Source organism: Mastigoproctus giganteus, chromosome 4 (genome assembly GCF_048544385.1).
Source record: "Mastigoproctus giganteus isolate SK-2022 chromosome 4, ASM4854438v1, whole genome shotgun sequence".
Taxonomy (NCBI): domain Eukaryota; kingdom Metazoa; phylum Arthropoda; class Arachnida; order Uropygi; family Thelyphonidae; genus Mastigoproctus; species Mastigoproctus giganteus.
In genome coordinates this window covers 223,545,010-223,562,640 of record NC_143578.1, presented here as the reverse complement: position 1 = coordinate 223,562,640, position 17,631 = coordinate 223,545,010, and the positions used below count along the sequence as shown (strand labels likewise).

Here is a 17,631-nt window from a genome sequence, read left to right as displayed (position 1 = left end):
ATGGCCATAATTTATTTTGGATTTAGTTCATTATTTCTTTGGGTTCAGGCATATCGGGGTACTCACTACTATTTGGGCTGTGATAATGACCAGTAAAACAGAACATACAACCCTTTTGAAGTTCACAAGTGTCCCTTTGAAGAGGCATTTTGTGGTATTTTATGTTATTATATTTAAGTGGGGCTTATTCTTTGGTGGTGTGTGTGTGTATGTCTCTTTGGGCAAGGAGCTGTACATTCACTCTTCCATACATGGGTGAGTGTTGCTTTGGTTCTTTCTATCTTATTTTTATTTATTCTTATATTTTTATTTTTAGTTTATTTTTATTTTGATATTAAGAGTGGTTAGTTCATAGGAGCAGAACAGTACCTTGCCTTACCTATAATCCTATTAACAACATTAATTTGCTGTCTATTTTGTGGTTCAACTATCTCTAAAACATTTAAAGCATAGACCAAAACAAACATTAAAAGGGCCGATGACTAACAAGCTGATGAAAAGAAATTGGACCATAATAAAGTTAATTACATAATGAGAGAACCATGGATTCAGGCATAGTTTCAATAGACAGATGTGCAAACATCCCTGCTATTCACAAGGTGAAATAGATAACTACAAATGTGCAAGTCTACTTCTGTGCCATTATGAAGTCTATAGCTAATGATATAACATAGGATCATCTGGACAGGAGTGAAATTATAAGGGAAATCACACCATTGCTTTATTATGGGGAGATCACGTCTGAGTAATCAGATTAGTGACACAAAAGTTAAGCACGTTAAGGAAGATGATGAGAAATCACTGGCAGAGAGTGCAAAAAAAACAATAGCAGAGAATTGTTTGCTTATTGAACAATAGAAAAGCAATCAACAGATGTAAGATATATAATGTAGTTTTTTAACATCTGTCATACCAGCAGTGCAGTTAGTGTTTAATTGAGAGGAAAATGAGATTTTTTGATAACTAAAAAGGTACTGGAAGAGAAGGCCTCATGATTTAAAGTGAGAAAAAAAAAAACAAAAAAAAAAAAAACAGAAGCTGATGAAATAAACACAATTTCATTAAAGGCAGTAGCAAAAGACAATATAAAATCTTTAATTACAATAAGAGAACTGTGGATTGATGCAAATTTTCGATAGACAGATGTACAAAGATCTCTACTATTCACAAGGTGAAATGAATAACTACAAACATGCAAGTCTGACTTCTGTGCCATTATGAAGTCTCTAGCTAATAATATAACACAGGATCATCTGGATATGAATGAAATTATAAGGGAAATTACACCATGACTTTATAAACGAAGATCATGTCTTGGTAATCAGATTAGTGACAAAAAAAATTGGGTTTATTCTATAAATTAATCATCTCTATTTCTACTTGTAACTGCAGATAATGGCATGATTAAAGTAGTAAAAGGCATTTTATTTGGGGGGGGGTGCATCTACTAATTTGGATGTACCAGTTCTTGTGATATACTAATTCATATGGTATTTTGCTATGTATTATGTCTATATAAGGGAATGCATATGTATGCACTAAAGGGCCAATTTACACCTTATTGAGGATGAAAAATCCAGAATAACTCAATGGGTGCGGATGATGCAACTTCTCCCACGTGAAGTGGCTAACTGCAGCTTAGAATGAAAGTTCAACAGTTCTTCCAGTCTCTGATGAGATCTGAATGCAGCTCTATCCAAACAAACAACAAATGGAGAATCTATTTGTCATATACTAGAGAAAATGTACAAGACAGACAATGGTTATAAAAGCTCATTGCTTTTAATTAACCTTGTCATATACAAGGTCCCACAAGATTCAGTGCTGCTGAGTACTGAATTTTTGATGTGTATTAATGACATTTATGAAGGTATTTCAAGTTGTAATATAAACTTACTCCATTGAATAATTTTGTGTAAAGACAATTTGTCATAGTGAACTTTTTTTTTTTTTTTTTAGGAGCATTAGCAACTAAGGCCATATTGCTCCGAGGATATGCGGTGGTCATTCCCTGACCTTTCCGCATCCTCTGTATTTGGTGGTCACAGGCTCGAATCCTGGTCTAATCAAGAAGTGTGTGCTATGCACAGCTGCTCCTGCCCACCTGGCTATGGAGGCACCCTTTCTCAGCTGTAGAGGCCTTCACTGTATTAATTATAGGGACCTTTACTATTTATTATAGAAACTTTTAAATATATATTTTATTATGGGTTTATTATATAAACAAAAGTCATTATGATATTGTGTGACATATCTGAGAAAAAGAGAGAATTAATAATTACTTACGCCCACTGGCACTTTTCACATATTGAAGATGGTGTCCCAGCCAAGGAGCTGTGTTTCCATTGTATGGAATTAATACTGGCGGTTCTGGTAACCATGCTGGGCCTTGAATCTAGAGAATATATCAGGTAGAGCACCCAAAATAAAAATTTAATACCATTGCATTTGACAATGTTGAACAATCCATTTTTTTTTTTTTTAAATATTTAATGTCAGTTATACAAGAGTACTATGTTTACTTTTAAAATGGTCTATTTTAAAGATAAACCAAAAAATTATCAAAGGAAAATACAATTTATTATTACAATAATTAACAAATAATAGTTTATAAACAATGCTGGAAGTGTCTTCCATTGTTAGAAATACCCAAATTCGCTCTTTTGATGAAGTTGCAACAAATGCTCACTTTGAGCTTCTGGATACTTTGTAGATTGCTCTTGTAAGCTTTCTACTTTAATCACCCCATAGAAGGAAATCCAGGGATGTTAAATCGGGGAACCAAGTTAGCCAAAGTCCTTGTATGATTCAATGCCAAAAAAAAAAAAAAAAAAACTCTTGCAACATTTCAGCAGTAGAGCATGCAGTATAGCAACTTCCTCCATCTTGTTGGAGCCAGATATCTTTTTCCCCTAGCAATGCAATGCAATGAACTGCATAATGATGTTCCAGTAAACATCAGAGATGACAGCTTGTTCAAAAATATATGGACCCACCTATCTTTCTTCAAGGCATTCCATAATAAACACCAATTTTTTGTGCATGTAAGGGGATTTCACAAAAAATGTGTGGATTTTCAGTACTTCATATTGAGTTTTGACAGTTGACATAGCCATTAGAGTGAAAGCATGCTTTGTCAGTGAAATGAATTTTATTCCAAATTTCAATACCTTCACAGTGAAGTAAACTTTTAAGCTAACACAGTACTATATCCTTCAACTTCAGGAAAATATTTGGTTATCCTGTAACTTAAGCACATGCATACTGTAGTAATACTACTAGTAGCAGTAGTAATGGCAAATGATGCAAGGAAAGCAAAAAAAAAAAAAAAAAACACATTTCACCCATCTGCACCATCAAAGAATTTGTTCAGTTCTTCCTTGAATTTATTGAACAAATCCACTTCCACAACAACAAATGGAAGCCTGTTCCAATGATCAACCACTTGCTGGCTGAAGGAAAACTTCTTATATCTATCCTGCAACCATCCTTCCTCAACTTCAAATTTATGTCACCTCAGCAAGTGGAAGAATACCATTAACATTCATATTACTCAATCCAGTCAAGGCTTTAAATACCTCAATCAGATCTCCCCACAGGTGAATGTAAGAGCACTCTTTTGTTCCCTTCACTAATCTGGTTAACTTTCTCTGCACCCATTCCAGCAGATCTATACCCTTCCTAAAGTGAGGCCTCTAGACCTGTATACAGTACTCAAGGTGTGGCCTGACCATTGCCTTATACAAGGGGATAATCACTCTCTTATCCCTGCTTGCAAAATTCCTGTATATCATTGACAAGACCCCATGACCTACTCTGGCAACCTGTCTGCACTACTCAGAAAGCTTCATATCTGACTGCACAATTATCCCAGGTCACTTTCACTCTCCCCTTCCCTGAGTGTAATACCACACAGTTGATAAGTTACCCAGTACCATTAACATTTGTCAGTTAAACTTCAACTGCCATTTCTCAACCCATCAATACAATTTTCATATCTCTTGTTGCAGTAGCTCACCCTGATGACTGTCATTAACCACCCTGCCAACCTTTGTATCATCTGCAAACTTTGCCATTAAGCCTGATATACCTTTATCAATATCACTGATAAACATGAAAACAACAATGGACCCAACACCGAACCTTGGTAACTCTACTAATAAAATTAGTCCACAAAGAGCAGTGCTCACTGATAACTACTCTCTGTCTTCTTCCACTTATCCATCACTTTATCTATAGCAGTAACTTTCCTTAATGCCACATTGCTTCAGTTTGTACAGCAGTCTTTTACGTGCAACAGTATCAAAAATCTTATAAATATGGTTAAGAGTTTGCTTAACTATTTTGCTGCCTTCCTTAATATAATTAGATAGATTCCATCCACCCCAAGGTGCCTTTTTTATGCTCATCTTTAACAATATCTTCTCCACTTTCCTTTCAGTTATCACAAAGTAATTTAACTCCTTGTTAGTTTTATAAAATTCTGACATCCCCTACTCTTAAAGAATTCTTCATTTAATTGAACTGTGGGAATGTAGATGCAATGAACTGAATTGTGTGAATGTAGATGCAATGAACTGAATTGTGTGAATGTACTTAGAAAATATCTATTCAATTTGTTTGCAACCTGAGCAGAGTCAGCAGTTAAACCATAGACATCAAGTGGCCCAATGTGATTCAACCCCTTCCTTCTACTATTGATATTAGCATAGTAGTCTTTGATGTTTTTCTTTGCACTCATTGCCAGACTTCTCACGTTGCCTTAGCTTACCTAACTGCCTTTGTGACTCGATTACAGACTAATTTATATCTACCATAGGCTTCTGTATCACCTTATAATTTATATGCAGCATCCCACACACTTTTCTTCTCTGCTGTGTTTCAATAGTTCATTGGATATCCATTTAGTCTAAGCTTTGAACAGTATTTCTTTGTTGGTATGAAAAACCTCTTTGATTACTTCCCTGAATACTTCCCATTTAGAATTTACTGTTGGCAACATTATCAGTAATCCTACTGCACATAATTTAAAAACTATCTGAGACCACTGTAGTCGCCCTTACGAAAGCAAAAGCTTTTCCCTTTACCCTTGACAGTAGTTTGTCTTTAATAGTCTTTAATTAAATTCACATTAGTACATTGTGATTGATGTCATCCAGTGTGTCTTTTACCTGTAGATTCTTAATGTGTGAAAAATATTGCTGCTTCTTGTTGCCACTCTAACATGCTGCTGTAGAAAACAGTCATCCAAGAAATCCACAAAGTCTCGCTAGTGTACAGCAGCATAGCTCCAGTCTTTTGCACCTGGGGTGGATCCTTCTGGTGTCACCCCCTAAATAATGTTATCAACTTGAAAAAAAAAATAAAAGTCTAAAAACTAATTGATTTTAAGAAATCACAGAAAACTAAGGAACATTAAAAATTCAGTGAATAAAGTGTAGTGTATTTACTGTATGTGATATTTAATAGAACAACAAAAAGAGAAAAAGAGATACAAAATGTGAAAATCAATAACAGAAGAGATTTATAGTTTCCATTTTCATGTCTTCATTTTGGCAAATATATCGATAACCTCATCAAAATTAATTTTACTGGCATATTCATTTTCAATAGATGATAGATTTGATAATCTCGTCTGACCAATTGATGAGTGGAAGTAATTTTTAATTAATTTTAATTTGAAAAAGTGTCTTTCGCAAAGAGCTATGGATAAACATACTGTTAACAAAAACCTTAAACATAATAATAGCTCTACTTCTAGCAATTTTAGTCAACTAGTGCAAGCACTCTTGGAGTGATGATAATGTGGGTAACTAGACATTAAGATGGCGGTAGGTTCATTGATAGATATGCAGAAAAGATGTAGATGATATTATTACTTAGACCATCTAAGCACGTGGCCCTGATCGACAGAACCAGTTGAACATGCTTGTGGCTAGCCCCGTGCTTCCTCAACGGTTATTTTTGCAGCTTGTAAGTGACTTCTTAGTCGGCCAATTTCTAATAATATTTCTTCATGATGAAATTCATCGAAAATTTCAATCAGCTTTGAAATATGCATTTCATATTCTTTCTTTGCAACAATCAAATTATACGGTTGAATATATCCAACATCATTTTCTTGCAGGGATGTCTCTCCTAACATATGCATTTCTTTGTCTTTATTATCTGCTGGTCAATCAAACAGAACTTCTACTAACGTTCCTGCTAATATTTTCATGAAACAGCGAGAGTTGGGATGGCCATGAATAGAAGACTGTCCTTCAAACCATGCTAAGATGATCACATTAAACTTTCCATTTCCTTTATCCACAAGGTTCCATGTCTATCTTTTTTTTATAAAAATTGGCATATTTAAGCCAGTCTTCTGTTTTGCTTTGATAATCAGATAAAACACCAAATATCACCTTAGGATTTGGCCCCCCTTCAAAAATTTGATGTAATTTTTTACATCATAATGCATATGTTAGGAGAGATATCCCTGCAAATAATGTTGACTATATAGATGGTTCACAGGAACTTCATCTTAATTTGCACGTATATTCGCCTCCATTTGAACAAGTTCATCTCTTCAACAGACACACCGGGCACCAAACTGAGAAATTATCATCATTCTGGAGCATGTTTGGAAAGGTTATATAGTGATATATGGTTGAATAATGACAAAGGTTTAAAGATTTTCATCCACCAAACTTTTGAACAAACCTCTAATTCTCAACGAAACCTATCCAAGCATTCATACATTGCTCTTTTTAATTCTTCTTGAAGTGACAGTCCAGCAATCCTTCGTCATTTCTCCTGGTATTTGTTTTTTTTATCCTTATTCTTCCTCTTCTTTCTATTGAAATGCCTATTTCCTCACACGTTGTATTTGCGAATTGAAGAGCCCGTTCTACAACTTCTTTCTTCATTAATAAATAATTTTAAGGTCTGTAACTTTACTACACATTTTTCCAGGCTTTTTGTAAATATTTTTATGTAAGGTTAACTTCTTGTAGAATTTCGTGCCAGAAAGAAAGATTACTTAGAAAAGAAAAATCACATACGGATGATAATAAAATTTCAGCGTTCCCTCTGGTATTTATATTCTCTTGAGGTTCGCACAATGTTTGTAGAGCGGAAGTTATTTTTTCGAAATTCATTTTGACCATATTTACAGATTCATAATGCGCATTCCACCTTGTCTGGGCAAGTCTTTTGACTGTCGTTCCTGTATGTTTTTTCATTATGTCCCAAAGGTGTGGAGAGACTGAAAAGAAAGAATAAAGGTTTTTCAAAGTTCCAAAGAAGGTTATGCATGATGCAACGTTTGCAAATGAATGCACTCTGCATAAATTTAATGAGTGTTTGCACAGGGCATAAACAATGCTTTGGGATTAATTTCCTTGATTTTAGATTGGACCCCACCATAAATTCCTGCCATGGTGCAACATTGTCGTAGCCTCGACCACAGCACAGATTTATATAAACTCCATCCTTTTCTAAATTATTCAAAATTTCTTCTGTGAGTTCAGCAGCAGTCTTTCCAACAATGGGAAGAAGCCTTAAAAGACTCCTTCACTTCAACCTTGTCACCTACAATGTGAACATATCCAATTACTTTACACATTTGGTCAATGTGACAGTACACCAGATGTGGGACACATCTGGTGGAATGTCAAATAGAATTTCAAAATATTTAGCTTGTTTTATATTATCAGCTACTATTTTTTCTCTCACATAATATCCTAAAATGTTAATAAACTCACTTTAAATCTTGGGCGATAAATATGGTTCTTTCCTATCAGATGAATGTTCAATTCTTAAAATATGTTCTTTCAAAATGGGGTCAAAATTTGATAGCAACTCTACCTTTTCTCTAAAATTTCCTTTATTTGTACAAAATATGGATTCATCATGTCCACGAAAAGGAAGACTCCGACGAGCCAGAAATAAGATTAATCTAAAAGCCGATGTAAAACATCTCTCCATTTCTTTCTTTCATTATCCAGTACTGTCTGATGAATGTGGTCAATAGTTTGTTGAAACTTCAACTGTGTACTTAAGGTTTTCCACTTCTCCAAGCACAAGAAATGCTGTTCATTACTTTCACAGTCAGAAATCTTTGGGTTTAATTTCCAGCAAGTTTTAAATCCTGTGATAAAGTTGGATGTTTCAATTTCATTTTTTTCTAATGAAAATAGTTTGCATGGGGAGTAATTATAAGTAAGAAGGGAGATGATGTCCTGAAGCCTGATGGGGGCATTTCGTTAATGCCATCTTCAAAGGAGGGTGAACACATGTCATAGGCCATCTTTTGTAGCCCGGGCATGTTCCATTGCCGTATATCAAAAGTGTGGTGGGTATGTTTGAGTAGGTTAAAGGAGGAGAAGTAGGATAGAAGGAAAATTTTCCTGCCTTATCATATTACGCTAATAGTTTGGGAATTTGAAAATTGTAGATTTAGAGCAGCTTAAAGGTTTAAAAAAAAAAAAAAAAAAAGAAAAGAAAAGGAAGAAAGAAAGAAGAAAAAGAAAGGTTTCACTTGGAAATTTGGGTGCGTGACTACTTGTCCCCACGGGGGGGGGGGGGGTATGTTCTGTTATTAAATTTGAACTTATAGGATATTTGTTTTAGGTTCCATTCTTCAGAGATTATTATTGGTCTATGTATGTTTATTGATCTGTTTGTTGATGTCATTGCTAGTCTCACTGGTTTCTAACTTAAATTTTGTGTCTTGTTTTCTATTATTACCATGTTTTCAAAGGACAGGTAACGTGGTGTGTTCTAAGTGGTGAGCTATCAATTCGGAACTATTATTTTTTTTTTTGTCTAGTCTATTTTTTCTTTATTATTTGCGGCTACTTTTAAACTGCTTTTGGATTCTTGTATGTAACAATGTTCTCATGCTGCCTATATATATGCAATTGTAGTCTGGTGTGCAAGGAATTGCATAAACTACATTTGTTTGTTGTTTGAAACCTATTGTTTTTTTGTTGTTAGTTGGGCTTTTTTAGGTATGTGCATAGTTTCTTGGAACTGCCAAAGGCTAGCTTTACTCTGGAATCGTTGAAGCTTTTTTTTTTTCCAAAGGTTGTTGGTACGTTTCAATATATTGGAGTCCTATCTGTTGTTTTTTTAGTGCTTCTCATTTTGGTTTTTCTTTACTGTTTTTTTTTTTTTTTGGCAGTATTTAAGACACCATTTATGAGTCATTTTGGGTAACCTCGGTTGGAAAATCTGTCCTTAAGCGTTTCGATTTCCTGTTTGCGTTCATCCTATGTAGATGAACACCTGAATGCATTGTTGAACTGGGCTAGGATTGATTTTTTGTGAGGGGGGGGCATAGCTGATAAGGTTTGTGGTATATTTTAGTGTTGATTTTGGTGGCATCTCTTGTTAATGATAAATTTAGGAAGTTTATCCTGTTGTTTTCTTCATTTTCAATTATTCAACATCTACATTATCATCTACAATATTCAACTCATGGAAGATGGTATTTATGGTGTCTAGTTTGCCTATAAGCAGACAATCATCTATGTACCTTCCATAAAATTTAAGAGATGGGGAAGGGTACTTGGATATGATGTGGTTTTCTATTTCCAGGAGGTAAAATTCAGAGATATGTCCACTTTTGGAACTGCTCATTGGTACCCCATATACTTGTTGGTAAAAATCTCCTTCATGGGTGAAATAATTAGCTGATAATAGTATATTTAGTAAGTTTGTTATATCAGAAATATTTAATTTTTTCTTTTTTTAAGTGTGGGATCATTGCATAACATGTCCCAAATAGCCTTCACAGCTTTTTGAGGGTGTACATTTGTGTATAGTGATTTTATATCGAAGGAATATAATTTGTCATTGGGTTCTAATTTTATATTTTTGATTGACGAAAATAGGTGTTCCATGTTTTTAATGCAATATTTGGAATAATTCATTAGAGGTTTTAGTATATCAATCATAAATTTTGCTAAGTTTGCTGTATATTTGAAGCTTACTATGGGCCTCAATGGTTTGTCAGGTTTATGTAACTTGGTGACACCAAATATGTATGGTGAACGTGTTGTATGGGCTATGAGATCTGTGTGCAAATTTCTTGTAATCTTTTTAGTTCTTTTTTGATTTTTGATCTGATGGTGGGGATAAGATTTTTTCCTAGTTGCTGGTACATGTTTGTAGGATCTTGTAGGAGGTTTGTAAATTTGTTGTCATAATCGGATTTGTTTATTAAGACTATTGAGAATTGCCTTTATCGGCGTTTTGAATGATGATGTTTTTATTTGTGGCTAATTTTTTGATGCACTGAAATTCCTCTTTTGAAAGGTTGGGAGTAAGATTTGGTTTTTTGTTTATCACATTATTTATTTGTTTAATTAGTTTTTTTCTATTGCTGTGGCTATATAAGCCTGTTTGGGCTTTTATTACATATTTGTTGTATGGGGTCTTTTTTGGGGGTCACGCTGTAATTGAGACCTTTATAGAGGAGATTGTGTTTGTCTTTGGTTAAGTTATAGTTGGATAGGTTGGTGACGAATTCACTGTTCGCAGAATCTGTTCTGTTCATACCCACAGATTGTGGTCGCTGTTATTTTAAAAGGGGGGTTCCATTTTTCTCATGTCTTATAGTAAGTATTTCAGTATGAAATTTGATTCTATCCTGTAGGTGCAGGAAGAAGTGATTTTAGTCGATTTTTTACTCTGTGGATATAGTGTAGAAGGTTTTTCTTTGCATGGGTACTTTGTTTTAGTGCACGTTTTACTATGGATATAGCAGCTCTTTTGAACTCTCTTCTAAAATTTCTATAACTTGCTTGTATTTTTATTTGCACGAATTTTGGAATAATTTGTGAACATATGCATTTTTGTAAGAAATCAATGTGCGTTTTTTGTTGGAAATATCTTAAGGTTACTTCATATAAATTGAAATGTTCAGGAAATGAGGGTTGCACACTTTTGAAATAGAGCAATGGATTATTCACTGAAGCATTTGTCCGACACATTTTAGCGGCTATGAAACATCAAATAGCTAGATTATGATATACGACATAGTGTCAAAAAATATTATGGAAGTCCTAAAGTCTCAAAACTTTATTAGACATGTTGGACAACTTGTGTAGTCGAGACCCACTAATTTTCATAAAACCAGACAAATGCTAATAATTTATTGTGATTTTTCCTTGTAGTGGATCTGTGTTCTCATTTCAAATTTAAAATCAACTTTGTACATTTTTTACCAAATAGGATGGTATAGGCTATTTTTGGAATATTAAATTTTAGAAATATTATATTTTAAGGCATAAAAAATTTTTACCTGAGATTTTTTTCAGGAATGGCTGCATCTGGGTGAGATGTAAATTTGAATGATATTGAAATTGCATATATCTAGTAGGAGGACAAAGGAATAAAAGCAAGCTTTTGTCCTAAATCCATGCATGGGGAGTAATTATAAGTAAGAAGGGAGATGATGTCCTGAAGCCTGATGGGGCTTCAGGACATCATCTGGGGCTTCATTAATGCCATCTTCAAAGGAGAGTGAACATGCGTCGTAGGCCGTGTTTTGTTTGAAATACGGGCATGTCCATTGCTGTATTTCAAAAGCGTAGTGGGGAGGGGGTGTTTGAGTAGGTGAAAGGACGAGAAGTAGGTTAGAAGGAAAATTTTCCCGCCCCATCGTATTACACTAATAGTTTGGGAATTTGAAAGGTTTCACTTGGAAATCCAGGTGCATGACTACCTGTCCCCATTAGTAGAGGTCCGATTGAGGGTGGGGTATTATGTTCTGTTATTAATTTAAGCTGCTCTAAATCTACAATTTTCAAATGAACAATAGAGAATTGATGACAGGCCCCGGTCCGGCCCCCCAAGAACTGTGGGGACCCCTGCAGCTATCAAGGCGGTGGAGAACAGAATTTGTAGGAATCCCCTACGAAAACAAATCATGTCCAGAGAAATGGGAATATCGCCAAGATCGATGTCACGCATAACCAAAAGTGATCTAGGGATGAATGCCTACCGCAGGAGAATAGGACAGTTTCTAACTCCAGCTCTGATGGAACAGAGGCAAAAAAAGGTCAGAGGCACTGCTTGTTTGTTTGTTTTAGGATTTTATGGCACATTAGCATCTAATGCTATAATTGCTATAATGCGTCAAGTCAAAAAGGTGTAAAATATAAAAATATAATATTATAATTGTTTATATATTATTGTAAAGGAGTATATGATATAAAAAGTTTATAATGCATAAAATGATAAAAACATTCTAGATAAAATTATTTAGATTAATAAGTTGTAAAAATTTAAATATAACTGACATGTTGTCGTTGTCTGATAAAATCTGTCTGAGTGTATAAGGCTCGGACAGATAGCAGAGGCACTGAAGTGTCAGTATGTGAATGGTAAGCATTGACAGATACTCTTCACAGATGAAAAGATTTTTACTATTGAGGAGAGTTACAACTGTCAAAATGACAAAGTGTATACCCATAGCTTTGCAGAAGCATGTCAGGCCATTAAAAGGGGTCATTATCCAGCATCAGTAATGGTTTGGTGGGGAGTTTCCTACGAAGGCGTAACAAAGATGCATTTTTGTGTTCAGGGGTGAAAACCAGTGCAAGGGTGTACCTGAATGATATTCTCAATCAGACTCTTTTCAATGGTCAGCACTGGATCTTCCAACAGGACTCAGAGCCTGCCTGCAATGCAAAGATCACCCAAACACGGCTGACAGAGAATGTGCCTGACTTCATCAAGCATGACGAATGGCCGCCTGCCAGCCTAGATCTTAATCCACTTGATTACCATTTGTGAGCTATTTTGGAAGGGATGGTCTGTGGCATGCCACATTGGAGGGCCTGACAAGATCACTGGAGCATGCTGTGGCCAATTTCTCACTGGATGTTGTGCATACTTCTATTGATGAATGGCTGGAACATTTCAGGTCTTGTGTAAAAAAAAACAGGGGGGAGGCATTTTGAATGAGTGTCGTGTTGCTTCATTTGTTGGGTGTTCAAGAATAAACCTTCAGAGTTTTGTGTTCCTGTGTCTTTTTATTTTGTGGCTACATGTAGTAACACATGTGACAGTATTTATGGCAGTTCTGTGTATACAAGTTTGCTTTTTTGCATCATTTTCCATTATTATTATTATTATTATTACTACAATTCCCTGGCAGTGCTTCCACAATACTGCTATACAAAATGAGCGTGGGAGTTCATTCATAAAATGTGTTGCACAATGGAATGAATGGGCTTCAAGCAACAGGATGGCATCCATTGCAGACACTTGTTCCTATGCCATCTCACCAACTTCACTCCATTTAAGGGAAGTGAGATTGCTTTTGTTTTCACCAGGGCAATTTCACAACTCAACATTTTACAGTCAACTGTTTATTAAATATGCTTCACTGGTACCTGCACAGTACCACTGAAGCATGTATTGTAACCAGCATTTTGCACATCATGTGTTAGCTGCATCATCATTATGATGCAACAGCTAACATCATCAGATACTAAAAACAAACACTATTCTTAAGTTCCTAGCTAGGATAGAAGTGGATAGTATTTGGTCTTGACATTCTGTGGAATGGCAAGGCACATTTCCACAAAAAATCTAACCATCATAACTGCCTCATAATGTGATTAATACTTCCAGAATACTGTTGGCATCAAAAAAACAGGTGAATTTGTACCGTAACATATAAAAAAAAAACATGACATATAAAGTTGTAGCAAACAGATAACAGAGCCAGTTTCATCGTTATTTAATTTTTCAGTCAATTTATTTTTTTCCCAGCCTGTCATTTCCATGTGGTCTGAAAGCTTAATATTCAGAAGGCCTTTCTTATCGATATTTTGGCGGGAACTTCGTAACTTCTGTTTGGTAGCTTAAATTTAACTTCACTAGTGGTTTAAGTTTTGTTAACAGTTCAATTTCTGTAATAGTTTGTTAATTTAAATCCTGTAATATATTGTAAATTCATTTTTGCCCTCCCTGTCATTTCCATGTAGTCTGAACTGCACAGAAATTAAATGCTTTCCATCTATAAGTTTACAAAGCAATGTAATTTATAAGCATTTTATATCATATATATATATATATATATATATATATATATATATATATATATAGCAGTAATATATAACAGTTAAGAAGCAAAATAACAAAAGTTATAATATGTCTAATGCTCCAAAACGTGCAGTGCAGCAGTAGAGGAAGCAAAAGGATATAAATAATGTGTTTTTTGTAGAATAAAAAGTGTCTGTGAAAATGGAAATGAAAAGTACACAAGGTGCCAGAACTAAGAGACATTTAAGGGATAGTAGAAAGTGGAAGTGAAGTAGTGGTTAAACAGATGAAAGAATTTGAAAAACCTAGAGAAAAAATGAACTGGGACTGAGGGGGGGGAAAGGAATATACAAGTAAATAAATAAATAAATAACACTGTATTCAGATATGGGAGGGCAATTTTAGCAAAAGGTCAAATCAGGGGAGGGCAAATATGCAAAATCTGAATAGAGTAGATGAAAATAGAGGAGTAGTCCCCTGATGAATTTCCTGGCTATGTATCATATTTTCATCTACTATATTCAGATTTTGCATATCTGCCATCCCCTGATTCGACCTCTTGCTAAAGTTGCCATCCCATATCTGAATATAGTGTTATTTATTTACTTGTATATTCCTTTCCCACCCCCCTCAGCCCAGTTCATTTTTCAAATTCTTTCACCTGTTTAACCACTACTGCACTTCCACTTTCTACTATTCCTTAAACTTCTCTTAGTTCTGGCACCTTGTGTACTTTTTCATTTCCATTTTCACAGACACTTTATTTATTCTACAAACCACACATTATATATATTATTCCCCCCCCCCCCCCATACTGGTAGTATACACTATTTAATCTGCAGTACTAAACAATACAATTTTTTGTGGTAATTCTAAATTCTACATTTTTTTTTTCCAAAGATTAAAAATACTAAATACTAGTGATCAGCATTATATGACAAATAATGCCTATGTTCTGTATCTTATTAAACTTTTTTTAAAAAAAATTTCTCGATTGGAAGGTGCTTCTGACACTCATGTGCTATGACTGCTTTTGTCCTCTGCTGCATGATGTATGAGGTGAGCAATAAAGTTCCCAGACCGGTGCAATAAAAGGAACACAAAGTGAGTGAAGAAGCTCAAAAATGGTTTTATTTTTATTCAAAGCAATCACCACCTGATTGAATGCACTTATTACACCATTCTAATAGTTTCTCAAAAGTGTCAGTGAAGGCACATGATGTTCAGTTCAGCATTTGCATTTTTCTTTATGTTCTCAACATCCTGAAATCTCTTTCCTTTGATTATAATACCATATAATTCTATTGTTTCATTACCCCCCTCTCTCTAAGCTTGTGAATTAGTTATTTATATTCTCTCGTCATGCTGTAGCTTTACGTTCAGCATTTTCTAGATAACTTGTTTGGTTATGCATCCTATTTTAAAAGTTAAAAAAAAAAAAAAGTATAAAATTATTGCCGATCCTTCATCACATGCATAATTGCACTATATTTTTTAACTTATTTCAAAAAAGGAAATATGTATCCTATCATTCATTGATAAGTGATTGTAATTTTAATGCAAAGAAGACAGCATTAGCATTAGTTGAGGCATATGATGCAAAGAAAGCAAGCTTATATAGCATCAGCTCAAAAAAACCTTCCATTTCACCCATCCGGTCACTCCAAATGTTTGTCTAGATCAGCCTTAAATTTATTTAAGCTAATCAAACTTCCACAACAAAAGATGGAGGTCTGTTTCAGCAACTGTCTTTCCTCAAGCTTTCTTCACTTCAGGACAAAACATCTAGTCTTCAGGACTGCTGTGCATGCATGCATGCATGTGTGTTGTAAAAAGTGGTCAAATGTATGCCATGACTCTACAGCCTAAAGAAACAGCTTTAATTTTTTTCAATTACTATCATAAATAATAGCATTTTCTTTTAATGTCTGCTAGTTATTATTATTATTTTATTATTATTATTATTAGCCATATGGTTCAAGGAAGCCTGTAGCTTATGCTGAACCAGCAAAAAAAAAAAAATTCAGAGAGAGAGAGAGAGAAAAAAGGAATCATCAAGAAAGAGAAGAATGATGATATCCAGCTCAGGACCCTGGGTGTGCCAAGCCCATACTCACCAGATGTGAGGCCCCGGGGTTAGTTACCAAGTTTTGTCTCACATTTCAGTGTTTTCATACTTGAACATTCCTATTAGTTTACTATTAAACAATTGTATGCTTTAGCATTTTAACATTTGCTTTGTTATTATAAATTAATGTATTTTTATTTCACTTTTGCTTTTTAACTTTTTATGATATCTGCCTCTTTAAACCTCTATTGATGTATCAGGGCTTGCTTACTTCAAGATAATAAATGGATACTGTTTGACTTTTTTATATCATATTACAAAAATATGATATGACTTGATAACAATTAACATTAACTTAACTATTATACACATTAACATAGAATGTTGTCAAGTGTCCATGATCTAAACTTTTTTCCAAGATTTGTAAACATCTCTCAATGGTCTTGTAGAACAAATTTCTGCAGAGCTTGCAGAATATTTTGAATGGGATCATTTAAATTTCTCCCTGACAGTCCCCATATGTGACTATTGTCTATATGGTACAGTTAGATCAGTTGAGTGTGCAGGCTGTGGGCAATTAGTTCCTCTCAAAATGAAACACTTAGTATGAGTATCATAATGACTAAATGATGCAAAAAAGAGAGCTTTTTCTGCATCTGCCAAAAATAAAAATTCTATCATTGATATCTTCCCTACAGCCAAAATGTGTCTATCCAATTATGCTTTGAACTTGACCAAACTAACAACCTTGACTAATGGTGCAGACAATTCATTCCAATGGTCTACATCACACTGCCAAGTTTATGCTCAAGTAAACTTCATTAGATCCAGCCCTGTACTTCTCCCTAAAGTTTTGTGTAGCCTGGTTCTTTTCTCTTTTGCAAGTGAAAATATACCTGTCATTCATTTTAATGATTTCCTCCAGGGCCTTATATACATCTATCATGTCCCCCCTCCTTCCCCAAGATAGTTTAAAAGCATTGCAGTCCACACTTTCTAAGCCATTCTTCATATGAATATCGATTAGTACCCTTGCCAATCTGTCTGCCCTTCTCTGACCTCTTTCTAGAATACAATTGTTTAAGTCTTTTTTCAATTTTGGCCTCCAGACCTGAGCACAATATTTTAAATGTGGTCTCACCAGCTGTCTTACACAAAGAGATAAGGAAATCCTTTTCTCTACTTAAAAATGTCCTATATAACACAGACAAGATGTCTTGTTGCCAAACACTTTCTAAGCCATTCATAAGAACATCGACTAGCACTCCTTGCCAATTTGTTGTTGTTGTTGTTGTTATTTGGTTTTTAGGAGCATTAGCAATTAAGGCCATATTGCTCCGGGGATATGCGGTGGTCATTCCCTGACCTTTCCGCATCCTCCGCATTTGGTGGTCACGGGCTCGAACCCCGGTCTAATCAAGAAGCGTGTGCCACGCACTGCTGCTCCTGCCCACCTGGCTGCCAATTTGTCTGGCCTTCTCTGAAACCTCTGTAGAAGTTCTTGGTTTTTCTTCACG

General features: G+C 34.9%; 1 protein-coding gene across 1 annotated transcript in view; it reads right to left on the bottom strand.

Moving 5' to 3' along the window:
- axo (axotactin) overlaps positions 1 to 17,631 on the bottom strand; it is a 564,741-nt gene that overhangs the window by 97,193 nt on the left and 449,917 nt on the right. The window contains exon 29 of the mRNA XM_090371184.1: positions 2,287 to 2,395. Coding sequence (XP_090227310.1) covers positions 2,287 to 2,395 — 109 coding nt within the window. The remainder of the gene's footprint in view (positions 1 to 2,286; positions 2,396 to 17,631) is intronic.